General features: G+C 24.6%; 1 protein-coding gene across 1 annotated transcript; it reads right to left on the minus strand.

Annotated features, from left to right (window-relative positions):
• Positions 1–16,914: 16,914 nt before the first annotated feature.
• On the minus strand, positions 16,915–21,986 carry LOC122498509 (homeobox protein Nkx-2.3-like). The gene is made up of 3 exons (XM_043606279.1): positions 21,054–21,986; positions 20,013–20,101; positions 16,915–19,613 (listed from the first exon to the last, which is right to left on the minus strand). The coding sequence occupies exons 1-3, from the start codon at positions 21,349–21,351 to the stop codon at positions 18,849–18,851; spliced, it is 1,152 nt and encodes a 383-aa protein (XP_043462214.1). The 5' UTR covers positions 21,352–21,986; the 3' UTR covers positions 16,915–18,848.
• Positions 21,987–22,463: the final 477 nt, after the last annotated feature.

Genomic DNA, 22,463 nt, shown 5'->3' on the forward strand with positions numbered 1-22,463 from the left:
TACTAATTTTAATAGCAAAAAATCAATTCAAAAAGCGTAATAAACAGGGAAAAAACATTGAAAAAGAAAGTTTGCAATATTGAGTCGATCGTTTAATCGACTCACTTGTTTAGTGGTATCACAGTTTGTGATAAACCACTTTGGGATTCCCACGGTGGATGATGAGCCCACGTTGTGGCGATGGGTTCCCTACATCACCCCTTCTGGGCCACCCCTGAAGATCCCTGGGTCTTGATCGCACTTCTGCGCCAGGTCAAGGGCCACACGGAACCGTGAAATTAAAATTTAAACAAAAATAAATAAAAAATAGACTAAATACACTACTTTAAAAAAATAAAAAAATAGACTAAGTAAACTACAAAAAAAAAGAAAAAAAAAACGGCAGTGTGCAGGGACCACTTTTCTTCTCCACATCTTTCGAATTAGACACTGAAAGAGAAAACTGATTAGAAAATTAAACAACTTCAACCTTCTACCTACTTAGTTGACCGTTACCAAAAACAAGAAAAAAAATACAAAAACTTTAGGGGAATTACATTCAAAAGCACCAGAATGGGGATCAGTCAGCGTAGGTAGAGGGTTAAATTAAAACTAAAAAGGATTGAAATTAAAAAAATGTTCTTCATCAGCTTTTGAAAAGCCATATTTCACTTACAACAGGTGCCTATTACTAAATTCACAAAAAGAAACAAATATTAAAAACTTCTCAAAAGTATTAAAATATTAAAGAGTTTTGTATTTTTATCCATAATTTTAAAACTATAATTTTTAAATTTTAATTTTACCAATAAAAAAAATACTCACTATTTCGAATTATAGGCGTCGTAGTGGAAGATCTGCATATTTTTTCCATGAGTAAAAAGAATTTCCTTTTTTGCAGCCCAGCTAAAAGAAAATAAGCAAAATTAATTCATTGTAAATAAAATAAGAATTTAAAATTCTAAATGAAAAATATTTTCTTTTTTTGTTGCGTTATTTGACACTTGATTAAAATGTTCATTAACTGTCATACCTATACCGCAAAGTTACCAAACCTTTGCGCGGTTTTACCGCATTGTGATAAAAATACCTTCTTCTGAGCCATTTTCATATTGATGACATTTTCTTCCTTGAAAAAAAATCCACTAAACTACACTCAGCTGTATCTGATCTCCTCAAAAGAGCAACTCCACAAAAAATTTTCATCCTTCAAGAAATTGACTCATGTAAATTGAAAGAAAAAACTATTTAAATATAACATCTCAAGCAATGTTTTAATTCGTTTTTACTCGTCAAAATGGAACTGAATTTTGATGGGTAAAAACAAGTTAAATTATCAATCTCAAGATTAGTGTTACTGTCAATAATTTTTTTAAGTAACAGAACAGAAAAACAATTTCTATATCTACAGGGTGTCTAACCAGGATTGAGAAAAAAATTCCTAATCTCCCTGACCGTTAGACACTCTGAAATTATTTTGTATGTTTAGAAAATTAATTCTTAGTTTAATTATGATTAAAATCTATAAATAAAATCTATACTCCTTTTGATTTAAAATAAATTGCAATAAAAAAGTATTCAGGGTTGTCATAAGTTTCAGTTTATCAATTTCCCTGACAATTTACTGACAATAAAATTATTTTCTCTGACAAAATTCTTTCTACAGAAAAATATGAAAGTTTACGAAAAATAAGTAAAATAATGAAATTTAATAATTTCTAAAAATTACAATTATAAAACTTCTTGAATTCAATTATTTTTTATAATTTTCAACTAAACTTCATCTCCAAATCAACTATTTTGAATAATTTTCTAAAAGTTCTTCAAAAATTCAAATATTTAAATAAAAGAATTCCATTTTTTTTAATAATTGTAGCTGTTCATGTTTTTTTCTTAAGTTTTTTAAGGTATAACATTTCCAAAAAATTATAATAATAAAATTCTTACAATTAATTTTTTAAAAATATTTCTAAACAATTTTTAAAAGATAATAGTTTTTCAATTATACACAGTTAAAAAATTTCCAAACAATTGAAATTTGGTAAAATCTGTGAAAAATAATTGAATTTTTGAGAAATATAAATAAAAATAATCGAATTTTTAAAGAATTTTAATAATAAATATGACCATGATTTCTTCAAAATTTTAATAAGTCTTAAAAAGTAAATTTTCATAAAATTTTATTTACTTTGTACGAAGATAATTGAATCTTAAAAAATTATGAAAAAACAATTCTAAGAATTAGTTTTTAAAAATATTTGAATGTAATTTTTCGAAAATAATTGAATTTTAATTAAAATGTTTGAACATGATTTTTTTCTCCAAAATGTTAAAAATTATTATTGTTTTTTGGATGTAATTGAATTTTTGATAATTCAATTATTTTCAAAATTTGAAATTGAAATTCTGACAAAAATTTTGTTTTACTGACATTTACCTGACTTCACTGACATGTGGCCACCCTGAGTAATTTGTATATTAAGTAGATTAATTTTCAATTTAACTAAAAATTTTATAATTTATATTATTCTCTATTTTATATTAAACAGTAATTTTTGAAAATATTTAAACAAATAAATTAGATTAATTTAATGTTCAAAACTTTGAAAATAAAAAGCTGAAAATTCTGTTTCAATTACTTATTTCAAGAAAGAAAGAAAATTATAAATTATGTAACTTAAATAACAAACATGCATACAATATATAATATAAAAACATTGACAAAAATATTTATTTTCATAGTAATAATCGATACTAGGAAACAATATATTTTGTCAATGGATCACTGTTGCGGTTCCTTCCCTGTTAAAAAAATTTTTTTGTATAAATAAAATCAATACGGTATAATAAATTTTTCTTTTTTTTTAAATTAAAAAAAACTTATTTGAACATTAATTGGAAAACGTGTGCAAAATATTTAAAAAATGACAACTGAGAAAGTCAACTTTTAATTTTTGCTATTAAATGAACTAAAGAAACTGAAACAGTATTTAAAACAGAGAAGGAATTAGAAGAAATAAATTGAAAAAAATAGGATTAAAGAAAATAGAAATAAAAAAATTAATGCGTCACAGAGCGGTGAACCCCACGTTGGTCGATGGATGCTATGCCATCGCGCCTCCTCTAGGAAAACAAAAATTTTGTCTTCCACGTCCTTGCTTGCTTCCGGTTCTTTCTTCAGGAATTTTCTGCTTCCATATTTTTACTAAGTCTCGATTTTTCTTCGTAAATGGAACTGTGAAGCAAATAATTAGCATTTAAAAATGTTGTCGAAGAATTAATTTAATTAACAATTATTTAATGTTCATATCGATCACATTATTAACATTAATTATTAAAATTGAGGATTTTTTAAATTGTAGTTAAAAATAATAAATAAGAAAAGATTTTGATAAGCTAGCAAAAACTAATTATTTGTCATTACTGTAGACAATTTTAGAATAATTTGTTTGTGATTAATTAAAATCATTATTTTACTTTCATTTAAAATCTCAGTAATCGTAACTCAACAAGCAGCAGTACTGAAATGAATGCCTTCTTTTCAGTAAAATTGGATCTGCAAATTGTAAATGAAAAGAATAGGGTAAGATATTTTAATTTCTAATTCAGAAAGCGATCAAATTCTGATTACTCATGCCTGTTGATTAAATTAAACTGAAAATAATGAACACAAGTGTTGTCAATCAAGTAACATATTTAAACAGAGCAAAAATTTGATGAAAATATGTGATAAATAAACTTAAATCAATAATTAATTAAACCTGTTGGTTTAATTAACCTACAAATTTAATAAATTGAATTAAACCAATTAAACTAACCTTGTTTCAAAAGAACACTAACTTGTATACAAAACGATATAAAACTATTAACAATATTAAATATTATTCGTAACGTGTATGTAGGTGTCAATTATTTTTCGAAACTTTAGAATGGGATATCCTTTTTTTAATTTAAATGTTAAAATGTTTATGAAGCCACCAATAAGAATTATCATAGACACAATTAATTCCAATTCAATAGTTGATACTTGAATTCTTTGAACACATTCCAATTAACGACTAAAAACATTACCACCGATCAAATACAAAACAAATTTTTAGGTTAGAAAACCATGAAGAAAATAAACTGCTAATCAAAAATTATAAACTCCACGAGCTCTACGTGAACGAATTTATTACACAGTATAATAAAATTAATTATAAACAGTTGATTACTTCCGTAATAAACAATTGATGTTGATTATTTAACAAAATTAGAAAACACAAATGATCCGACTGAAAAATTTTATTTTTCTGATATTGTCAAACCTGTCTTAGTTATTTTTTCAAATATAATAAAAAGGTAATGATTGATTTGCTTCTTGAACTGTACTTAATTTACTAAAACTGTCTCATTTCTCGTTTTGATATTTGAATATTAATCAGCAATCACAAATGTAGAAGTGGGAGGAAAAATCAATATCGAGAATCAATGCATATAATTATGCCGACAACAGGTAAAAATCAATAATGGAAATCAATGTGCGCATAAGTGTGAATGTCAGTTCATTAACACAATTTAATTGGTAAACAAGTATTAATAATTTTATTCAGAATTATAATATGAATGCAAATTGCAAGGAATAAAGAAAAAAACGATTGACAATTACCGTAAGATCCATTGCTAGAAGTCAAGAGAGCGTAGTCAATCAGCAAGCATTACTGTAAACATGTAAAAAGCTGGTAGAAAGACAAAAAACATTTTCTTCGAGTTGCGCAGATCTTCCGTCGTGAAGCGCTAGTTGCGAAATGCTGCCGCTGGGAAAAAACGCCGTGTATTTATACGTGGCCGGAGAGTGAGAGCGGACAGCCAATGAGAATCTTCCGGCGCTTTCTGATTGGCTGCGCCGTCTTTCTCCCCGGCAACGTAAATACACGGCGTTTTCCCACAGTGGCAGCATTTCGCAACTAGCGCTTCACGACGGAGGATCTGCGCAACTCAAAAAAAATATTCTTTGTCTTTCTACACACGTAATTGAACATGCTTACAGTAATGGTTGCTGATTGGCTGCGCTATCCTGACTCCTAATTGCAGATCTTACGGTAATTGTCAATTGTTTTTCTTTATTCCTTGCAGTTTGCATTCATTATTTTAAACAAGAAGTTCTAAATTAATTAATTAAATGATATATTAAAAAATATGATAAATATTGACGGCATAAAAGATTTTACAAGAAGATTTCTGCTGTTTTTCTCAATGTGGTTAAATATTGTAATATTAATACTTGTTTATCAATGAAATTGAGGTTAATTAACTGACATTTACACATTCGCACGATTCACATTTATACGCACATTGATTCCATTATTGATTTTTCCCTCTTTGTGTGTGTGATTACAGATAAAGAAAATGGCGGCCAAAGAACTGACAGTCTGTTACTATATTCAATCAATCGAAGAAGCGAATCAATATCTGCGCATTTAAACTAGGTAAATATGAAGTGAAAATATATTCTTTATTTTTCAGGATTGATTACATAAAAATTGTGCATAGGTAATTGAGGCAGGGTTGACAATTACTTGAAATAAAATTTAACAATACCGCGGGATTATACCAATTTTGTTTATAGTTGCCACAATCATGGCAATTGTTGTTTATATCTAAAATTATTCACTTCTTTACATTACAATTGGTAATGTTTGATTAATTATAAATAATTTTGCAAAAAAATTAGTTTTTTCGGTAAGTTTTTATGACAGGGTGAAAGAATTTTCTTTGTAACTGCGTATAACCTAAAAATTTGTTTTGTTTTCAATTGGTGTTTGTGCTGAGAATATTTTAGATTCGTAATTTTGCAAAAAATTCAAGTATTTGTTTTATTGGAATCATAATTATGATTCAAAGAAAAATTTCAATATTCTCAATAATAATATTTATAGTTTTCATGATTTTCTAACATAAAAAATTTGTACTGTTTCCTATCAGTGCAATTGATTGTTCGAGTTTCAAATTTCGAAAAAAAATAACAAGAGTAAATTATTTCGCCCGTCATGAAAAATAAGTAAGTGGGGGAAAACGGGCGAAATAGACACTGCGTAAAATTAAAATAAGTTTTGAATCATAAATGTAAATTGTTTCTCATATTTTCTTCACTTTTTACAATTATGAAAACTGATTTTTCTGCATTTTTTTTAATCAGAACTCAAATATTTTTTACTTAATTATATTTATATTTTTTTATTTAAATAAGTTATTTAAAATTTAATTTTATTACACTCTATTTAATTATATTAACCTTATACTTTTTTTGTAGGTTCCATTTATCACGAATCAATTTAGTGAGAGGTTGGAGATAAAGTTTAATTCAAGATGTTTGGAAAAATTAATTATTACTTCCAATGACAATATTACTGTGACCAGAAAAGGAATATAGGTATGTCCATTTCAATGTGAGTAAATCAAATTTTTGTTTTTGTACTATTTCTTTGCATTGTTCTTGTTTTATTTTAACTTCAGCAATACAAAATCATATCACGCTGAGTAAATTCTCTCATTTACGAATCAATCAAATATTTTTATAGATTGGTACTGTTTTTTTCAATTGAAAATTCTTTCGTTAAAACAACTTTTCGCATAAATTATAAGTTGACACAATTTTTCTTTTTTATAAAATTAAATTTTGAATTCAATATTCAATTAATTGGCTTTAGGATCCGTGAAATATTAAGGATCAATTAAAACATCAAAATGTCATTTAATATTTATATATTATTTTTTTTAGTCTTTTTGCGAATAATATTTCAGTTTTTTTTTAAGTAAAAAATAATTAAATTTTTTGAGAAAAAAATTGTTATAAACTACTGTAGGAAATCTATTGCAGAAAATAAATAGCAATCGCCGGATGTGTGTTCGCGTTTCTTTTTACGATCAGTGACATAATCCAAATGTATATTTTCAACATTACATCCGGTTTATCACTCTTCCGTACCATTTTCTGTTAAGTAAATCAATTTTTAATGAACAATAAATTAAAATTTATTGTGCCAATTATTAGTAAACAGTGAAAATGGAAAACATTTAAGCAATTAAACAATTTAACAAAAAATAATTTATTTAAATAATCAATGCTTTTTAATAATTGATTTTTATTAATTTTATAAATAAGAAAAATTGTGGAATAGAATAATTTGAGAAAAATAATTTTGAAGCTATTTGTTTAAAAATGTTAGTGTTAATTAATAAATAATACTATTTAATTTAATAATATATTGTTTAATTGAATAATGTATTATTTAATTAACTATTATCATTATTACTTAATTAATTAATTACTATAATTTAAAAAATATGAAGAACAGAAACTGTTTGACAGAAATTTCTTGTTAGACACTTTAAATTTTCCAAGTTCTTGTCGAGGTTCTTTGCGAAGTTGTTAAAGTAGATTCGCTCAAAGAGCGGAAGTGAAAAGTCATGCGACAATTTCTGAATTGCAACTAATGATTTTTGCAAGTTTCTTTGGTATAAGTTGACATTTATTCGCGTGAATCTGTAACCATTTATACATATATATATGTGCGTATACTTTGTCGGTTCTCGTATCGTAAAACACAGTGTGCCATGCAGAGGGTGTACTTTACATGACAATTGACGCTAAAGACTTGCGCAGCATTGTCCGCCACGTGCGAAACCCCCGAGTTCCTATGGGGATTTAATTAAGTGTGAACCACAGAAGCGTCAGAGTACGCCTCACTTGATCCGATGATGGCCCGTACACGTTCGAGATATCGATGTAAAATAATGTAATTCCTGTTGCTGAGACTCCTTTCGTTATATTAATATATTCGTCATGCTCTTATACGAATTGAGCACCGAATTACAATATTTAACATATATAACATAAATAACTATTTATATAATATAAATGTAATATCCACATACGGATGTGAATATTTCTTTTTCAATTTAATTAATTTTTATTTACACCCAGAGAACAATTTTATTTAAACCAATTATAATTTATTAGAGTTAAATAAAAGTATAATAATTTGTCTCCCAACCAACTATAAATAAATTTAAATAAATTCTCATTTATTTGGAAATTTTTCAATTAAAAATCATTTTATTTTGAAAAAATGAAAATTTATAATAAAAATATATTAAATATATTACAATAAAAATAATTTAAAATATTTTTAAAAATAGTTTTAAGAATTTTTTTATTATAATATTTAAAATTTATTTACTTTCAAGATTTTCGATTATATCACCCAGAAAAAATATATCTGGGTTGCCACAGGTCAGGGAAAGTAAAATTGGTCAGGGAAATCAGGGAAAAGTCAGGGATTTTTATTAAAGTACTCTACTGTCAAAAATTGAATTTTGGAGAAGTTACAAATGATTGCAGAAATTCAATATTATTTTCAAAAGAAATAAAATTCTTTGCAGAAATTCAATTATGTTCAAAAATTTAAAAAAATTCTAATCAAAATTAAAATTATCTTTAAAAAAATAAAAATTTTCTACAACATTTTTTTTTAAATTTTAGGTAATAAAATTCTTGGCAAAACTTCAATTATTTTAAAAAATTTTCTTTAATTCAATAATTTTCAATGTCTACTATTTTAATAAAATTTTCCAAATGAATTCAATGATTTAGAAACTTTTTATAAATATCTTTGCAATAATTCAATTATTTTTCTAAATAATAAAAAATTTTACATATTACATATAGATTCAATTATTTTCATAATTGATAATTGAATTATTTCAAAGAATTTTAATACAATTTTTGAAAATAATTACATTTTTTATTTTTATTATTTCGGAGAATAATTGAATTTTTACAATGAAATTTTATTACATTTTTTTTTAATAATTTAAATCCTGTGAAGATTTTTATTATTTATGAAAATAATTGAATTCCTGCAACGAATTTTATTACCTTTTTTTTAAATAATTGAATTCTTTTGAGAAATTTTATTAAAATAGTAGATTTTGAAAATATTTGAATTTTTGAGATTAATTTCATTATTTATGAAATAAAATTGAATTCTTGCAAAAAATTTTCAAAAACAATTACATATTTCGAGGAATTCATTTTAAATAATTGTACATTAAAAATAATTGAAATCCTATGAAAAATTTTATTATTTATAAAAATAATTGAATTCTTACAACTAATTTTATCGCATTTTTTTAAATAATTGAATTTATGTGAAAAATTTTATTACTTGTAATAATAACTGAATTCTTGCCAAGAATTTTTAAAAAATTTTTGTAAATAATTAAATTTTTTCTGAAAAATGTTATGGAAATTTAAATTATTATAAGTTGTTGAATTTCAAAAAGATTGGAATTTAAATGTTTTGAAGAATTTTAATTCCTAGGTGTGAGAAAATAATAGTGATTAAATATTTATTTAAAAATGAAGTTATTGATTTTTAATTTTCACAGAATTTTTCAACGAAACAATTGTTATTCATTTTTTCATAGTTTAAAATTTATTTTTCGAAGTTATTACATTTTTTTGATGTCTAATAATTTTTAGAGTGAATCAGAATATTCTTTAGGAGGGAAAAAGTGGAAATTTTGTCTGGAAATTAGGGAAAAGTCAGGGAAAAACAAAATTAATTTTTTGTGGCAACCTTGTATATATTTGACTCAGAGCCAACTAGATTTTTTATTTGTTTCAAATGAATTATATTTGATTTAAATAAAAGTTTTCTCAGTATATTTTCATTAACTCACCTTATAATATCTTTAAAGAAAAATCATGAAGCGTTGCAGTGACTATTATTATAAAAAATTGAACTTTTGTATTTAAACAATTGAATTCTCTAAAAACTTTCGGAAAATTAATTAAAAATAATTGATTTAGAGAATAAGTTTGTTTAAAAATACTTGAAAATAATTTAATTTTGGAAGGAGTACAGTTTTAACTTTTAGAAATAATTAAATGTCGGAATGTTTGAAATTAAAATTATTCAAAAATTTCAAATTCTTGCGGAAAAATAAACAAAATAAATAACAAGTGTTTAAATATTTTTATTTAGCAAAATGATTTAATTTTCGAATACTTGGATTTAAAAAACCTAGAGAAAACTTTTATTTAAACTAAATATAATTTAATTGAAGGAAGTGAATTTATCATTCGGTGAAAAGTTTAAGTTTAGGTTTAAGTTTTTTTAATTTTTAAATATAATTTATTTGAGATAAATAAAAGTATATATTTGTCTCAGAGACAACAAGGTTATTTATTTCCTTTAATGAAAAATTTTATTTGACATAAATAATACTTTTATTTGAACCAAAATAAAATTTATTTGAAATAAAATAAATAAAAAGCCTATGTTGGTTCTGAGTCAAATATATAATATATTTATTCTGGGTGTGAGTATTGAAAGCAAATACCATTTAATCATAATAAAAATTAATATGAATAAAACAAATGAAAATACTTTATCAATGAGAAAGCAATTGTTTGGTACAAATAAATATTTATTTGATAATTGGCAAGTAATATGGTTTATCTGAATCAAATAAATTTTTTTCTCATTTTGCAAGTTTATTAATTTAAAGAAATAAATTAACATCTTATGACCTCTTTTCTTTCTGTCCTCACCTCGCAGAGGAAAGTTATCTGAGGCAATCTTTAAAATCCAGGGAAGGAAAAGGCGAGTAGCTGTGTAGCTTTTTTCTCTTCTCTTCTCTTCGATTCGATCTAATCAATAATAAATTATAGGGAGTTGTCGGTACATCTCTCCCCTAAAGCTAAGGTCTGACCCTCCCGCTCAATTGGTCGCAATTCTTAAAGACCTTAATTGGCGCGGAAAATTATACCTTATTTCAGAGACTCAAAACCCAGACCACCAGTTCTTCACATTTTCCCATCCACTCGTTGCTTCTTCTCGTTTATATATATCTTTGATCGAATCCTTCTTAAATGCAGTATTCTGCTTAAACTTTATACAGAAACTTTCCTAGTTCATCTTCTGCTTCTTCTTCGTCTTCATCATCATCTTCTTCTTTCTAAAAGATTACGTCTAAAACTCTAAGTACACCTATTTAACAATAGAACTTTCCAAATTTCAACGTTTATCAAAACTAAAACGAAAAAATAATACAAGATTAGCTACTGCTTCGATACTTATTTTAAATTTGACACTAAAAGCTACTTTTACCTATTTTTGAGAATTTGTATTACTTTAAATCCGCTAATAGTTGGAATAAAGAAATTATTCTTAAGAATTTTAATAAAATTCTTTTTAGAAACAATTAGAAAATTTTTTTTGAGAGAATTAATTTATTTTCACAAATAATGAAATTCAAATATTTTCAATATCTATCATTTTATTTATTTATTTAGATATACATATATTTCAATAAAATATCTCAAAAGAATTCAATTATTTTTATAAAAAATTTAATAAAATTCAGAGCGAAAATTCAAATAATATTAATACTAAAATTTCCACAGTAATATAATTTTAATAAAATTCTTTGAAAGAATTCAATTATTTTAAAAAATTATAAGAAAATCGTTTGTAAGAATTAAATTATTTTCATAAATAATAAAATTCTTCAGTGGAATTCAATTATTTTCAATACAATTTTGACAAAATTTGTTTATAATAGTTTTAAATTATTATTTCCATAAATAATGAAATTCATCGCAAAAATTCAATTATTTTTAATCCAATTGTAATTTGCAATTAAGTTATTCGAAATATTTGAATTATTCTTTTAAATTTTTATAAAATGAAAAAAGAGAATTCAATTTTTTCTACAAATTATAAAATTTTTCCCAGGAATTCAATTGTTTAAAAAAAATTTAATAAAATTCGTTACAACAATTCAATTATTTTCATAAATAATAAAATTCGTTGCAGGAATTCAATTATTTTTATAAATAATAAAATTCGTTGCTAGAATCCAATTATTTTTATAAATAATAAAATTCTTTACAGAATTTGAATTATTTTGAATACAGTTTGTAATGAAATTCTCGAAAAATGTAATTATTTTCTAAAATTTTATTAATATTCAACGAAAGAAATGAATTATTTTCAAAAATTTTGATAAAATTCTTTTTTAGTATTCAATTTTAAGAAACAATCAGTTATTTAGAAAATTTAGAAAAAGGTATAAAAAACCTGGAAATAGTACGGAATTTAAAAAATTTTCTGGAATTTTGCCTGTTTTTGAAGATTTTTGAGAAAATTTTTTTCTTTCCATTGTTTAGGAACAGTACAAAATTTTTTGACCAACAATTGTTAGTGAACAGAAGATAAAGTTCGCTCAAAAAATAATTCTTCATCTTCTGCTGATTATCGGCTGTGGTTACATTTTATGAATTGTGAATTAAATTAATTTTGATGACTCAGATATTAATTGAAATTATCCTAGTAATAGTTTGGGACAAGTAAAAAATTTTTTGACTAACAATATTGTTCGTAAACAAAAGGTAAAGTTCGATCAAAAAATAATGCTACTTTTTGATTCTTTTCTTCCAGTCTTAAAGCTACTTATTGATACTTTTTTAAAACAAACTATTGCATGCGAAGCCTGTGTTCATATAATTGCAATTGTGTTTAATTTTAATTATGTAATTAAATAGTTACATAATTGCAATTAGAAAATTGGAGAAAAAATAGAAAATACATTAAGAAGTGTAACGAGAAGAACTGATTTAACGATTCTGACGCTTTTGATCGTAAATCACTGAGAAAGTGACTTCATTTGACGCAGAAGTGCCTGCATGTGGAGGTACATAAGTTAGGTGTGATGTTTAAACACAAGCAAATACACTCGTATTAGAGTCCACATAGGAATATACATTAAGAAAGAAAAAAAAGCTCAGGGAGACCGGATGACTGTTGAATGTTTGTTAGTCTTGGGCTTTAAAGTCCGTACGTCTGTCAGTTCAGAGTTGTAATATTAGTGCGCTTAGTATAAAAGTCGGCGCTCAATCATTTATTCTTCTTCTGCTTCTTCTTTCTTTCTTTATCTAAGAATTGCTTTTTTGTATACATGGTTTCTTCATCTTTCAAAACTACTCTCCATTTCTCTGTATCTTCTTTAAAGTTACTTTCCACTGACTTTACTTTTGATGTATATATACTTACTCAATAGGCGTTTACTCCAAGTCCTGTGGTTAAAACTGAACGAGTTCTCTTTACCTCGAATTGAAAAGTCAACTTCCTTTTCTGACAAATTTCAGTTTGATTATTCTTGAGTAAATAAAGTGGGAAATTGACGTGAATATTTTTACTTATTTATTTTTTTTTTAATTGAATAGAAGAGGTGAATTACTGAAAATTAAGTTTACCAATGTCTATTAATAGTTGTTTGGTAAACCTGCATGGGAATATTATTTTTTAGAAAGTTTGTTGGACAAGCTTGTATAGAAAACTTTATGTTTTTTATACTCATATATACATTGAAACAAAATTTACTTGATTCAAATAATCGATTACTTGTCTATTATCAAATAAATATTTACTTGAATCAAATGAATTTTATTTAGATCAAATAAATTGTATTTGAAACAATAATTTCAGTATTTGAAACAAATACCATTTAAATTACTCAAATAAAAATTATTTGATTCGAGTAAATATTTAATTGATAATAGTCAAGTAATCGGTTTATTTGAATCAAATAAATTTTTTTTCAGTGTAAATCTGAATTAGTAGTTTTCTACACTGTGAGAAAAGAATAATTGAAGTAATAATTTTTTCCAAGATTATTTTTAGTTAGTAAACTATACTTCTGCTAATAATTGGTTGGGTCTATCATTTTTATTAGAAAATAAACTTAGTTATTTTATTAGTTGATTCAACTATTTTTTTTATTATTCCACATAATTCGTTACGTTACGTTACTCTCAATGTAGTGATTACAAAGAAAAACAATTTATTTGATTTAAATAATCAGTTGCTTGTGTATTATTAAATAAATATTCACTTGAATCAAATAATTTTTATTTAAATCAAATAAATTGTATTTGAACCAATATTCTCAGTCTGTGAAGTAAATACCATTCAATTGATTTAATTAAAAATTATATAATCCAAGTGAGCAAAATACAAAGTATATCTAAAACCAAAAAAAAGATTTATATTTGATTTAGAGCCAACTAAATTACTTATATTTCTTTTAAATAAATTTTATTTGGTTCAAATAAAATTTTATTTTATTCAAATAAAAATTTAAATTTTACCAAATAAAATTTTATTTGTGTCGAATAAAAATTTAAATTTTACCAAATAAAATTTTATTTGTGTCGAATACATTTTTTATATAAAACAAATAAATAATTTAGTAAGCTCTGAAACAAATATTGTTTTATTTTTATTAACATTTTTATTTTTATTAAGCGTGGTAAAAATAAATATTCGTAAAATAGAAATAATTTTTTTAATAAAAGCTAAAGAGAAATGGTTATAAATTATTTTCATATTACTTTTTACATAAAATAATTTATATATTTGTTTATAGAAATTAATTTTTCTAATATTTAATATTTTTCCTTATTATCGACAATATTATCATTTTATGATACAATATGATAATGTAGCTTTCTGTCAGGAATTATATTTACCGAGAGAAACATGTTACCATATGTGATAAATATTGATGGTAATACCCGCTTTTTCTGAGGATTCTTCGTTACCTCGAAACGATAATAAAAGTTTCAGTTTCTAAAAATTACAATTTGAAATGATAATATAAAAAATTTTTAAGTTTTAAAAATTTGAAAATTTATATTATTTTTGACTAATTCGAAATGATAAAATAAAAAATTTTTTTAAGTTTTAAAAATTTGAAAATTTATATTATTTTTGACTGATACAATTAATAAATTGTTTATGTTTACTTGCTGGTAAAATAAAATTTTCTAAAAAAGAAATATGTACGAAGCTAATAATAATTATGATTTGAGGATCAATTATTATTAGTATCAATATTATTTCATTTAACTGTTAAAAAAACTCGAAATGAAATCTTGTTAAATAAGCACATTAAATTTTTATTTAAAGAAAGTTTTTTTAACATTAATTAAATGCTACTGTTATTTTTTTTACTTTGTATATGTAAATTTATATAACAATTAAACAACATTTGTTTTCTGGGGTTGCATCGACATTATCATATAACTTCAATCTTTGCTCATGAGTAAATAAAGTATAGAATTTCAATGTTGATCCAACTGTGATTGATTATGAATAAATGACCTAGTAATGGATATCACAATGAATGTGTACGTTCATCGTAATAAATTTATTTATGTTATAAATCCATTATACATTCCAATTAAACAAATATTTTTAAATTCATTACTTTATATTTTACACATTTGATAAAATCAATTGCAGCTAAAAACTAGAGATATATTTGTCCTAAAATCTACTAACTTATTTATTTGTTTCAAGTAAATTTTATTTAAATTAAATAAAATTTTTATTTGCGCCAAGAAAACAATTTATTTATGTCAAACCAAAAATTAGTTTATTTGAAGCAAATACATTTTTTATTTGAAACAAATAAATTTAGCTATTGTTGGCTTTGAGGTAAATATATACTTTTTTTTAACTCAAATAAATTTTATTTGATTCAGATAAAATATTTCTTTCCAATGTGGATGGAAAGGAATTTAAAATTGCTTGTTTAATTAAATTGTATTTAAATTAAATTAATTATTATTTCGACTTCAATTATCTTATTCGCAGCTAGTATTAATTAATTATTCTCACCCACAAAAACGGTATATTTTACTTACAGTCGACTAGACTTTTTATTTGTTTCAAATAAACTTTATTTGGTTTAAATACAATTTTGTTTGGTTCAAATAAAAGTTTTATTTAAACCAAATAAAATTTCTATTTATTTAAGTGAAATAAAAGTATAATATTTGTCTCAGAGCCTATTAAATTATTAATTTGTTTTAAATAAAATTTGTACTTGAGGCAAATAATTTTTTAATAATCAAATAAAATTTATTTGAAATAAGTAAACAGTTTAGTTGGCTCAAATACATATTTTTCTTGATGTAGTAATTTTTTATTAATTTTAATTACAATAGTAATTCTTATAGTTTAAATTCAATAATTATTTTATGCAGTCAAATTATTTTTTTTAATGCGATCAATTAATTTGTCTGTAAAATTAATTACGAGTATATTGATTTGAACTTGCTTGAACTTCGTAACTCATAAAAACGCCTATGTTTTCACATATCACTTAATTTGAAGTTAAAAGAATCGCGACCCATGAATTAAGAAACAATTTTTTAAAATAGACTGCCAGTTTTATCAGTAAGTTCCCATGGATCTTAATGGCAACGGTAGCACCGTGAGCGCGATAATAATGTATGTATACAGCTTGCAAGAATTCAATACGAATGTATCATGCCTCTTGACTGCCAGATGACCCCCAGTGCTTGCGAGATAACCTAAAAGCCTCTGTGGTTTAACTCAAACTGTCAGAGCTTTACCTATTTATAAATATGATTTGTTTGTATATTTGCAATTTTAAATCCCCCCCATTCCACCATGCATATGTACCTGAAGTTTATTTTTCTTTATGAAAAATATATTTTTAAAACATAAAAGAAAATTTCTAATTAGTTTATGAAGAAATAAATTTTCTTTTAATTTTCAATTAACTTTTTAAAAATTTTAATGTTTGATAACTATTTTTTTATATCCAATAAAAAGTCGAAAAGTCGAATGAATTCGTATATTTTTGAATTAATAAATAGAAGATTGAAAATAATGATTAAAAATGTAAAATTAAATTGTTTAGAAAAAGAATAGGAAAAATAAAAACTATAGCTAACAAGAGGTGGTTACTTTAACACGGTTTTTTTTATAGGTGCATAGGATTAATTTTCAAAATGCAGAATTTATCGCAAATAGAATATATATATTTTTTTTATAATTTGTACAAGTTTTTTAATTTCAATTTCAAAAATATAAAGTACAGGTGTCCTTTACACTGGTTTCTTTTTTATTTCACTGGAACAGCTTCCGTTAAAGCCACTTACAACTCAAGAACGATTTCCGTTTCGAAATTTTCTTGAGCCACTTTAAATTTTCCCAAAAGAAAAAAAAATTAAATTCTACCCCGTAAAGGGACATCTGCTATTTTTTCTTTTTTTCTTTTTTTTAATCTTAAAGTCTGCTTGATAATTTATTCCTAATACTTAACAAATATACACAAAAAAAGACAAAGTATACAAGTATATATAGATTTGCTATGTACAAAAGCTTCTTTGGTTGTAATATTTTATTTGTCGTTTTTTGGCTCACTTTTTTGGTTCATTAATCACTTAATACCCTCGTCCCTCCCTTCGATGAATAAAAGAATGTTAATTTTTACAATCAATTTAAAAATAGTTGAGACATTATAAAACGAAGTTCTAAATTATTTTCGAATGAAATTATCTTAGAAATCGATAGATTGAAATTAAGTCAAATTTTTCTGAAATTTCAATATTATAGGACTTTAAAAAATCTTACTTTCGGTTCACTTTTGATAAATGCCCTTAAAATTAGATCTATTTCTGACTGAATTTTAACCTTTGGTTTTTCTTTAAAACATTAATTAACATTTTCTAACAATTCAAAGAAAAAAAACTTCACTTTTAATATAGCTACAGGTTTCACTGTATTAATAAAATTTTTAATTCTTTAAATTAAAGCTTTCGCTATTCTAGAGCAACATATTGCTTTTTAAGGTGAAGCTGTTTTCCATGCTGAATATAATTTTTTGAAATAATTTTTTGAATTTTGAACAAAAATTTATATTAATTAAAATTTTAGAATCAAAAATAGGCTGAAGTTAAGTCTTTTTTTAGTGTGTAGAGTTTACAGAGGTCCCTGAAGTTAGAGTCGATGTTAAGCATCAAAAACAATTTTTTTCACGAAATCGAAAATTATAAAATAATTTTTTTTCTAAAAATTTTAGGTAGAAAAGTGCCTTGAACATTTTTTTTAACTCTCTAGATTAATAAAACAGGGGAAATTAGTAGCATTTTTGTCTCTAAAAATCCCAAATAATAGCTTTCGACGCTAATTTCAGGGACGCATCTTTACAGTTTAGTAAATTTTTTGAACTTTCAAGTTCAAATTAACAATTAATAATATTATTGTCTGAAAATAAAAATAAATATTAAGAAACATTTTCGATTTAAATTCAGAAAAATTTTGATTTAATATTCAAATCAAGAACTCCCTGAAGTTGGCGTGGACGCAAAGCGTAAAAAAAATTATTTTTCGCAAAAACGAAATGAATCAAATAATTTTTTGAATTTTTCAGATTGAAAAACTGCTTGAAAAAATAATTATGCCTTATAGGTGAATAAACAAATTGAAATTAGTGACATTTTTATCTCTAGAAACTACGAATAGTAATGTTTGCGAGGCTGAGCGTCGATGTTAACTTCAGGGACTTAAATCAAGTGAAGTCAAGAATTAATTACTCGATCATATACCCAGAGAAAAATTTTATTTAAACCAATTATAATTTATTTGAGTTAAATAAAAGTATATCTGTCTTAGAGCCCACAAAATTATTTGTTTTAAATGGAAATTTAATTTGGCACAAATAATTTTTATTTGAATCGAATAAAATTTATTGGAAACGAATAAAAAGTTCAGTAGACTCTGAGTCAAATATATTTTTCTGGGTGTAGATGATTGATTGTTATTCTCGAATCTCGTTTGGACATAATATTGTGTCTATTTTTTTATGTGAATTTTTTTATTGAAAAATAATTTAAAGGATTAACGTGAGCATATTCTTTTTAAAGCATTATATATGTAATAAACCGCGAATAACATCACACAATTGAATTTGTTTTTATCGCACTAAAATTTCATAAATCTCTACCATAGTCTTTGAATATTTTGATCGTTCATTTGATCCATATAGTTGACATATTGCATTTGAAAATTCGATGAACCAAAATAGTTTGGATAATTATAGTCTCCATTAGATGAATCCATCACTGTTCGATTATCAATAGCCGACGATTTGACGTCATTTACTGCTCTTGAATCTGGATACAAGTCACTTGTCAGATAAGATTTATAATCCGTTTTCACAGATTTCATTTCTTCGTGGTCAATTGTTGGACGTAGTTCCGGTGAGAAATTACTCTTGTAATCTGAACCGAGAACAACGTGACGATGAACATTCATATTGATTGTTGATCGATTGACAATTTCTGTATTCATGTCAATTCGATAGTCGGGGGAGAAATTGTTGTCGATTTTTAATTCCGTTGAATTCGAACGAAAATCGGGACTTAGGCGAATGTCGTTTTTTTGATAATCCGTTTGCATTGAAGGGGGATTGTTGATGTCTGTTCGAAAATTTGACCAATAGGGATTGTAGGAGTCTTGAATATTTGGTTTGCCGTCTTTTATTAGAACTGGGATTGAAATTTTCTTTAGTGGTTGACTGGTTTTTTGGGTTTGAATTTTTTCCGCGTCCTCGAGACGTGCCCGTTTATTTTTGTAGCGACGATTTTGAAACCAAATTTTCACCTGTGTGCTTGTTAGTTTTAAATTTTGGGCCAACATCTCGCGTTCTGGAGCACTCAAGTAGCGCTGGTGCTTGAAACGTTGTTCCAGTTCGTAGACTTGTGTCTGGAAAAAACAATTTTTTTAAATTAATTTCTAAAGTACTAGAGGTAATGGAAATAATATTAAGTTAGTAGGACCAAAAAATAGTCGCTGTGCATTTTTGAAAAATGAAATTTTTAAAGATTGTTAAAAAAGAGTAAATTTTCTTTTCTGTATTTACTATGAAATTGGAACCAAATTATATTAATTAATTATTGACTTTATTGATTAGTCATTTACAAATTGTTAATAAATAATTTATTAAGTTTAATGAATCATTCAGTCATTAATTAATTGTTTATTAATTATTCATTAACTTATTTCTTATTTACTATTTATTAATTATTATTCATTAATTATAAATTTTACAACTGCTTTGGTTTTTACAACAAAAATAATATAAGAAAACACATTTTTACTTACTTGTGAAAATAGTACTCGGGGTTTTCTTTTTGTTCGTTTTCCCGACTGACTTTTCCGCAATTCAGTTCTGCTTGAGGTGACAACATTGCCTAAAAATTAAAATTTATTTATTACTAATTGCCAATATAAATCATTTATATTTACTTTATAATATACGCGCGTCTTATCATTATCTGTCCGAATTAAAAAAATAAAATAGAAAAAATGTTAACTTTTTAAAAATGAGGAAAAGAGAAAGAAAAGATAATTTTATAAGTATTAAAGATATGTAATTAAAGAATTATTTTATTATTATCTGACATTTGCAATTGTGAACTTGATAAAAAAATTAAAAGTAAACTAAACAATTAAAAAAATTTTTAAGGAAAGTAAACACAAATTAAACAAATTAAAAATTAAAATGAAATACGAATTAAACAAATTAAAAAATAAAATGAAACACAAATTAAACAAATAAAAAAAACTTAAGCATACATTAAATAAATTACAAAATAAAATCAAAGGCAAATTAAACATATTAACAAATAAAATAAAACACATATTAAACAAATTAAAACTTAAATAAAAACAAATTTTTAAAAAATGAAAAAATTTTAATAAGAAATTTAAATAAAATTAAAACATAAAATTGAAAACAAATTAAAATGTAAAATTAGAAACAAGAATATTCAAAATTTAAGAAGCAAAATTGAAAATTGAAACTTTTAAAAACTTAAAAAAATTATATTATTTATATTGTTAATATTAAAAAATTAACAATTACACATATTTTTTTTGAAAGAGTTAACACTTTTTTAAATTTAATTTTTGTTTTTATAAATTAACATTAACAATAACAAATACAAATTAAATCATTTAAAATTAGTTTAAATGTTACTATTTAAATATTTAAATAGTCCAAATTCAACGTAAATGTAGAATGAATAATTGTAAATTAGTTTACAACATAAAAAGTAATTATTTTAAATGAATAGTTTGCATTAAATTAAATTCGTATTTGTTTATAGTGCAGCAAGTGGTTAATTATTTATTAAAACAAACCTTCTTCGACAACAGGTGATTCGTGGTAGGGTGGCACAACTTGACTCAACTGGTGAACGTGGTTCATTTCTTGATAATTTTGATAGCTGGTAACTGTTTGCTCCTTGTATTTATTAACGTTCCAATTTCCATCGGGTATCATGTTGTACGAATAATAATCTTGATTCCCCGATGAACAATGCGTCTGTGTTTCACTTTGTTGATGAGGGGGGTAACACTCCATTGTATTTAATTGTTGATCCCCGTTTAAAATGTCACGAACACTGAAAGGTGTTCCCGATACCGATGTGGGCAACATCCTAGCACATGCTTTTGTTAAAAACGAAAATAGTGTCAATAATTGTCCTTTTTCGAAAAGTTTTCTCTTCACCAAAAACTTGAATTCGCAAATTGCTTTTTCAAACTTTTCCCGGAGTGAAAAATGTCAAATTTACTCAAAATTCTTTTGAGTTAGCCACTGTTATCAGCACTTTTTTTTGTACTTAAATTTCGCAAACAATACAAAGAAAATGTATTTAGTTAGTTAACTTAGTAAACAGAAGTTAGTTAACAGACTTTGTTAACTTGGCTAATTAATTAATGAATAAAAATTGATAATTCTTTGATGAAGTTTTGTCAATTTTCCGAAAATATTTCTTCACAAAAGAAACAAAAATCTAAGAAAATTAATAAACAAGTTTTGTTTAGATTTTGTAGAGAAAATGTTGTTTTTACACTAAGTTTCGCAAAAAATTAGCTATATGCAAACTTGAGTGAAGTGTTTGTCAATATGGTATCGATTTTTGGATCGCCACGGAGGGTGATTTTGCTTTTGTAAGCGATCAGGTCGGAGGACAAGCGTGTAATGTGACGACTTTAGTCTTCCCTCTGAATAGACAAGTTTTGGTTTAACTGAGAAGAAAATTTCATGCGCGTGCGCTTGTGTGTGTGGGTTGGCCGGGCTATCGTATTTCTACTAAGACAATTTAAAAACGAAAGATGAATTTCAAATCTTAAATGTACATATGAATAAAACTTCATGTATACATCATGGCACGAGTTGATCATGGTGGTCCTTCAATTATAAAGTAATAAAAATAACATCCACTAAGATCCTCAAAGATTCGCCCATTAGCTTAAAATGATTCAAATTATTTTTTCATCTTGTACTTCATTTTAAAGTTGTTTTTGAAACTTCAAACATTTTTTTACATCCCCTACTTCATTACAAAGACTTTTTTCTTTTGAAAATTAAAAACTTCTCAATTAAGGAAAAATTTTGCTTTAAAGAATTTTTTGATTTCCTTAAATTTTTTTCTGAATTTTTTAATTTAAATTGATTTTGAATGAAGAACTTAAACATCAGATATTTGATTCTTTCAATTTAATTTTACTTAAATGAAGTAGACGTTTAATTAAATTAAATTCTTA

The sequence above is a fragment of the Leptopilina heterotoma genome, unplaced genomic scaffold (genome assembly GCF_015476425.1).
Source record: "Leptopilina heterotoma isolate Lh14 unplaced genomic scaffold, ASM1547642v1 Lhet_10, whole genome shotgun sequence".
Classification (NCBI taxonomy): Eukaryota; Metazoa; Arthropoda; class Insecta; order Hymenoptera; family Figitidae; genus Leptopilina; species Leptopilina heterotoma.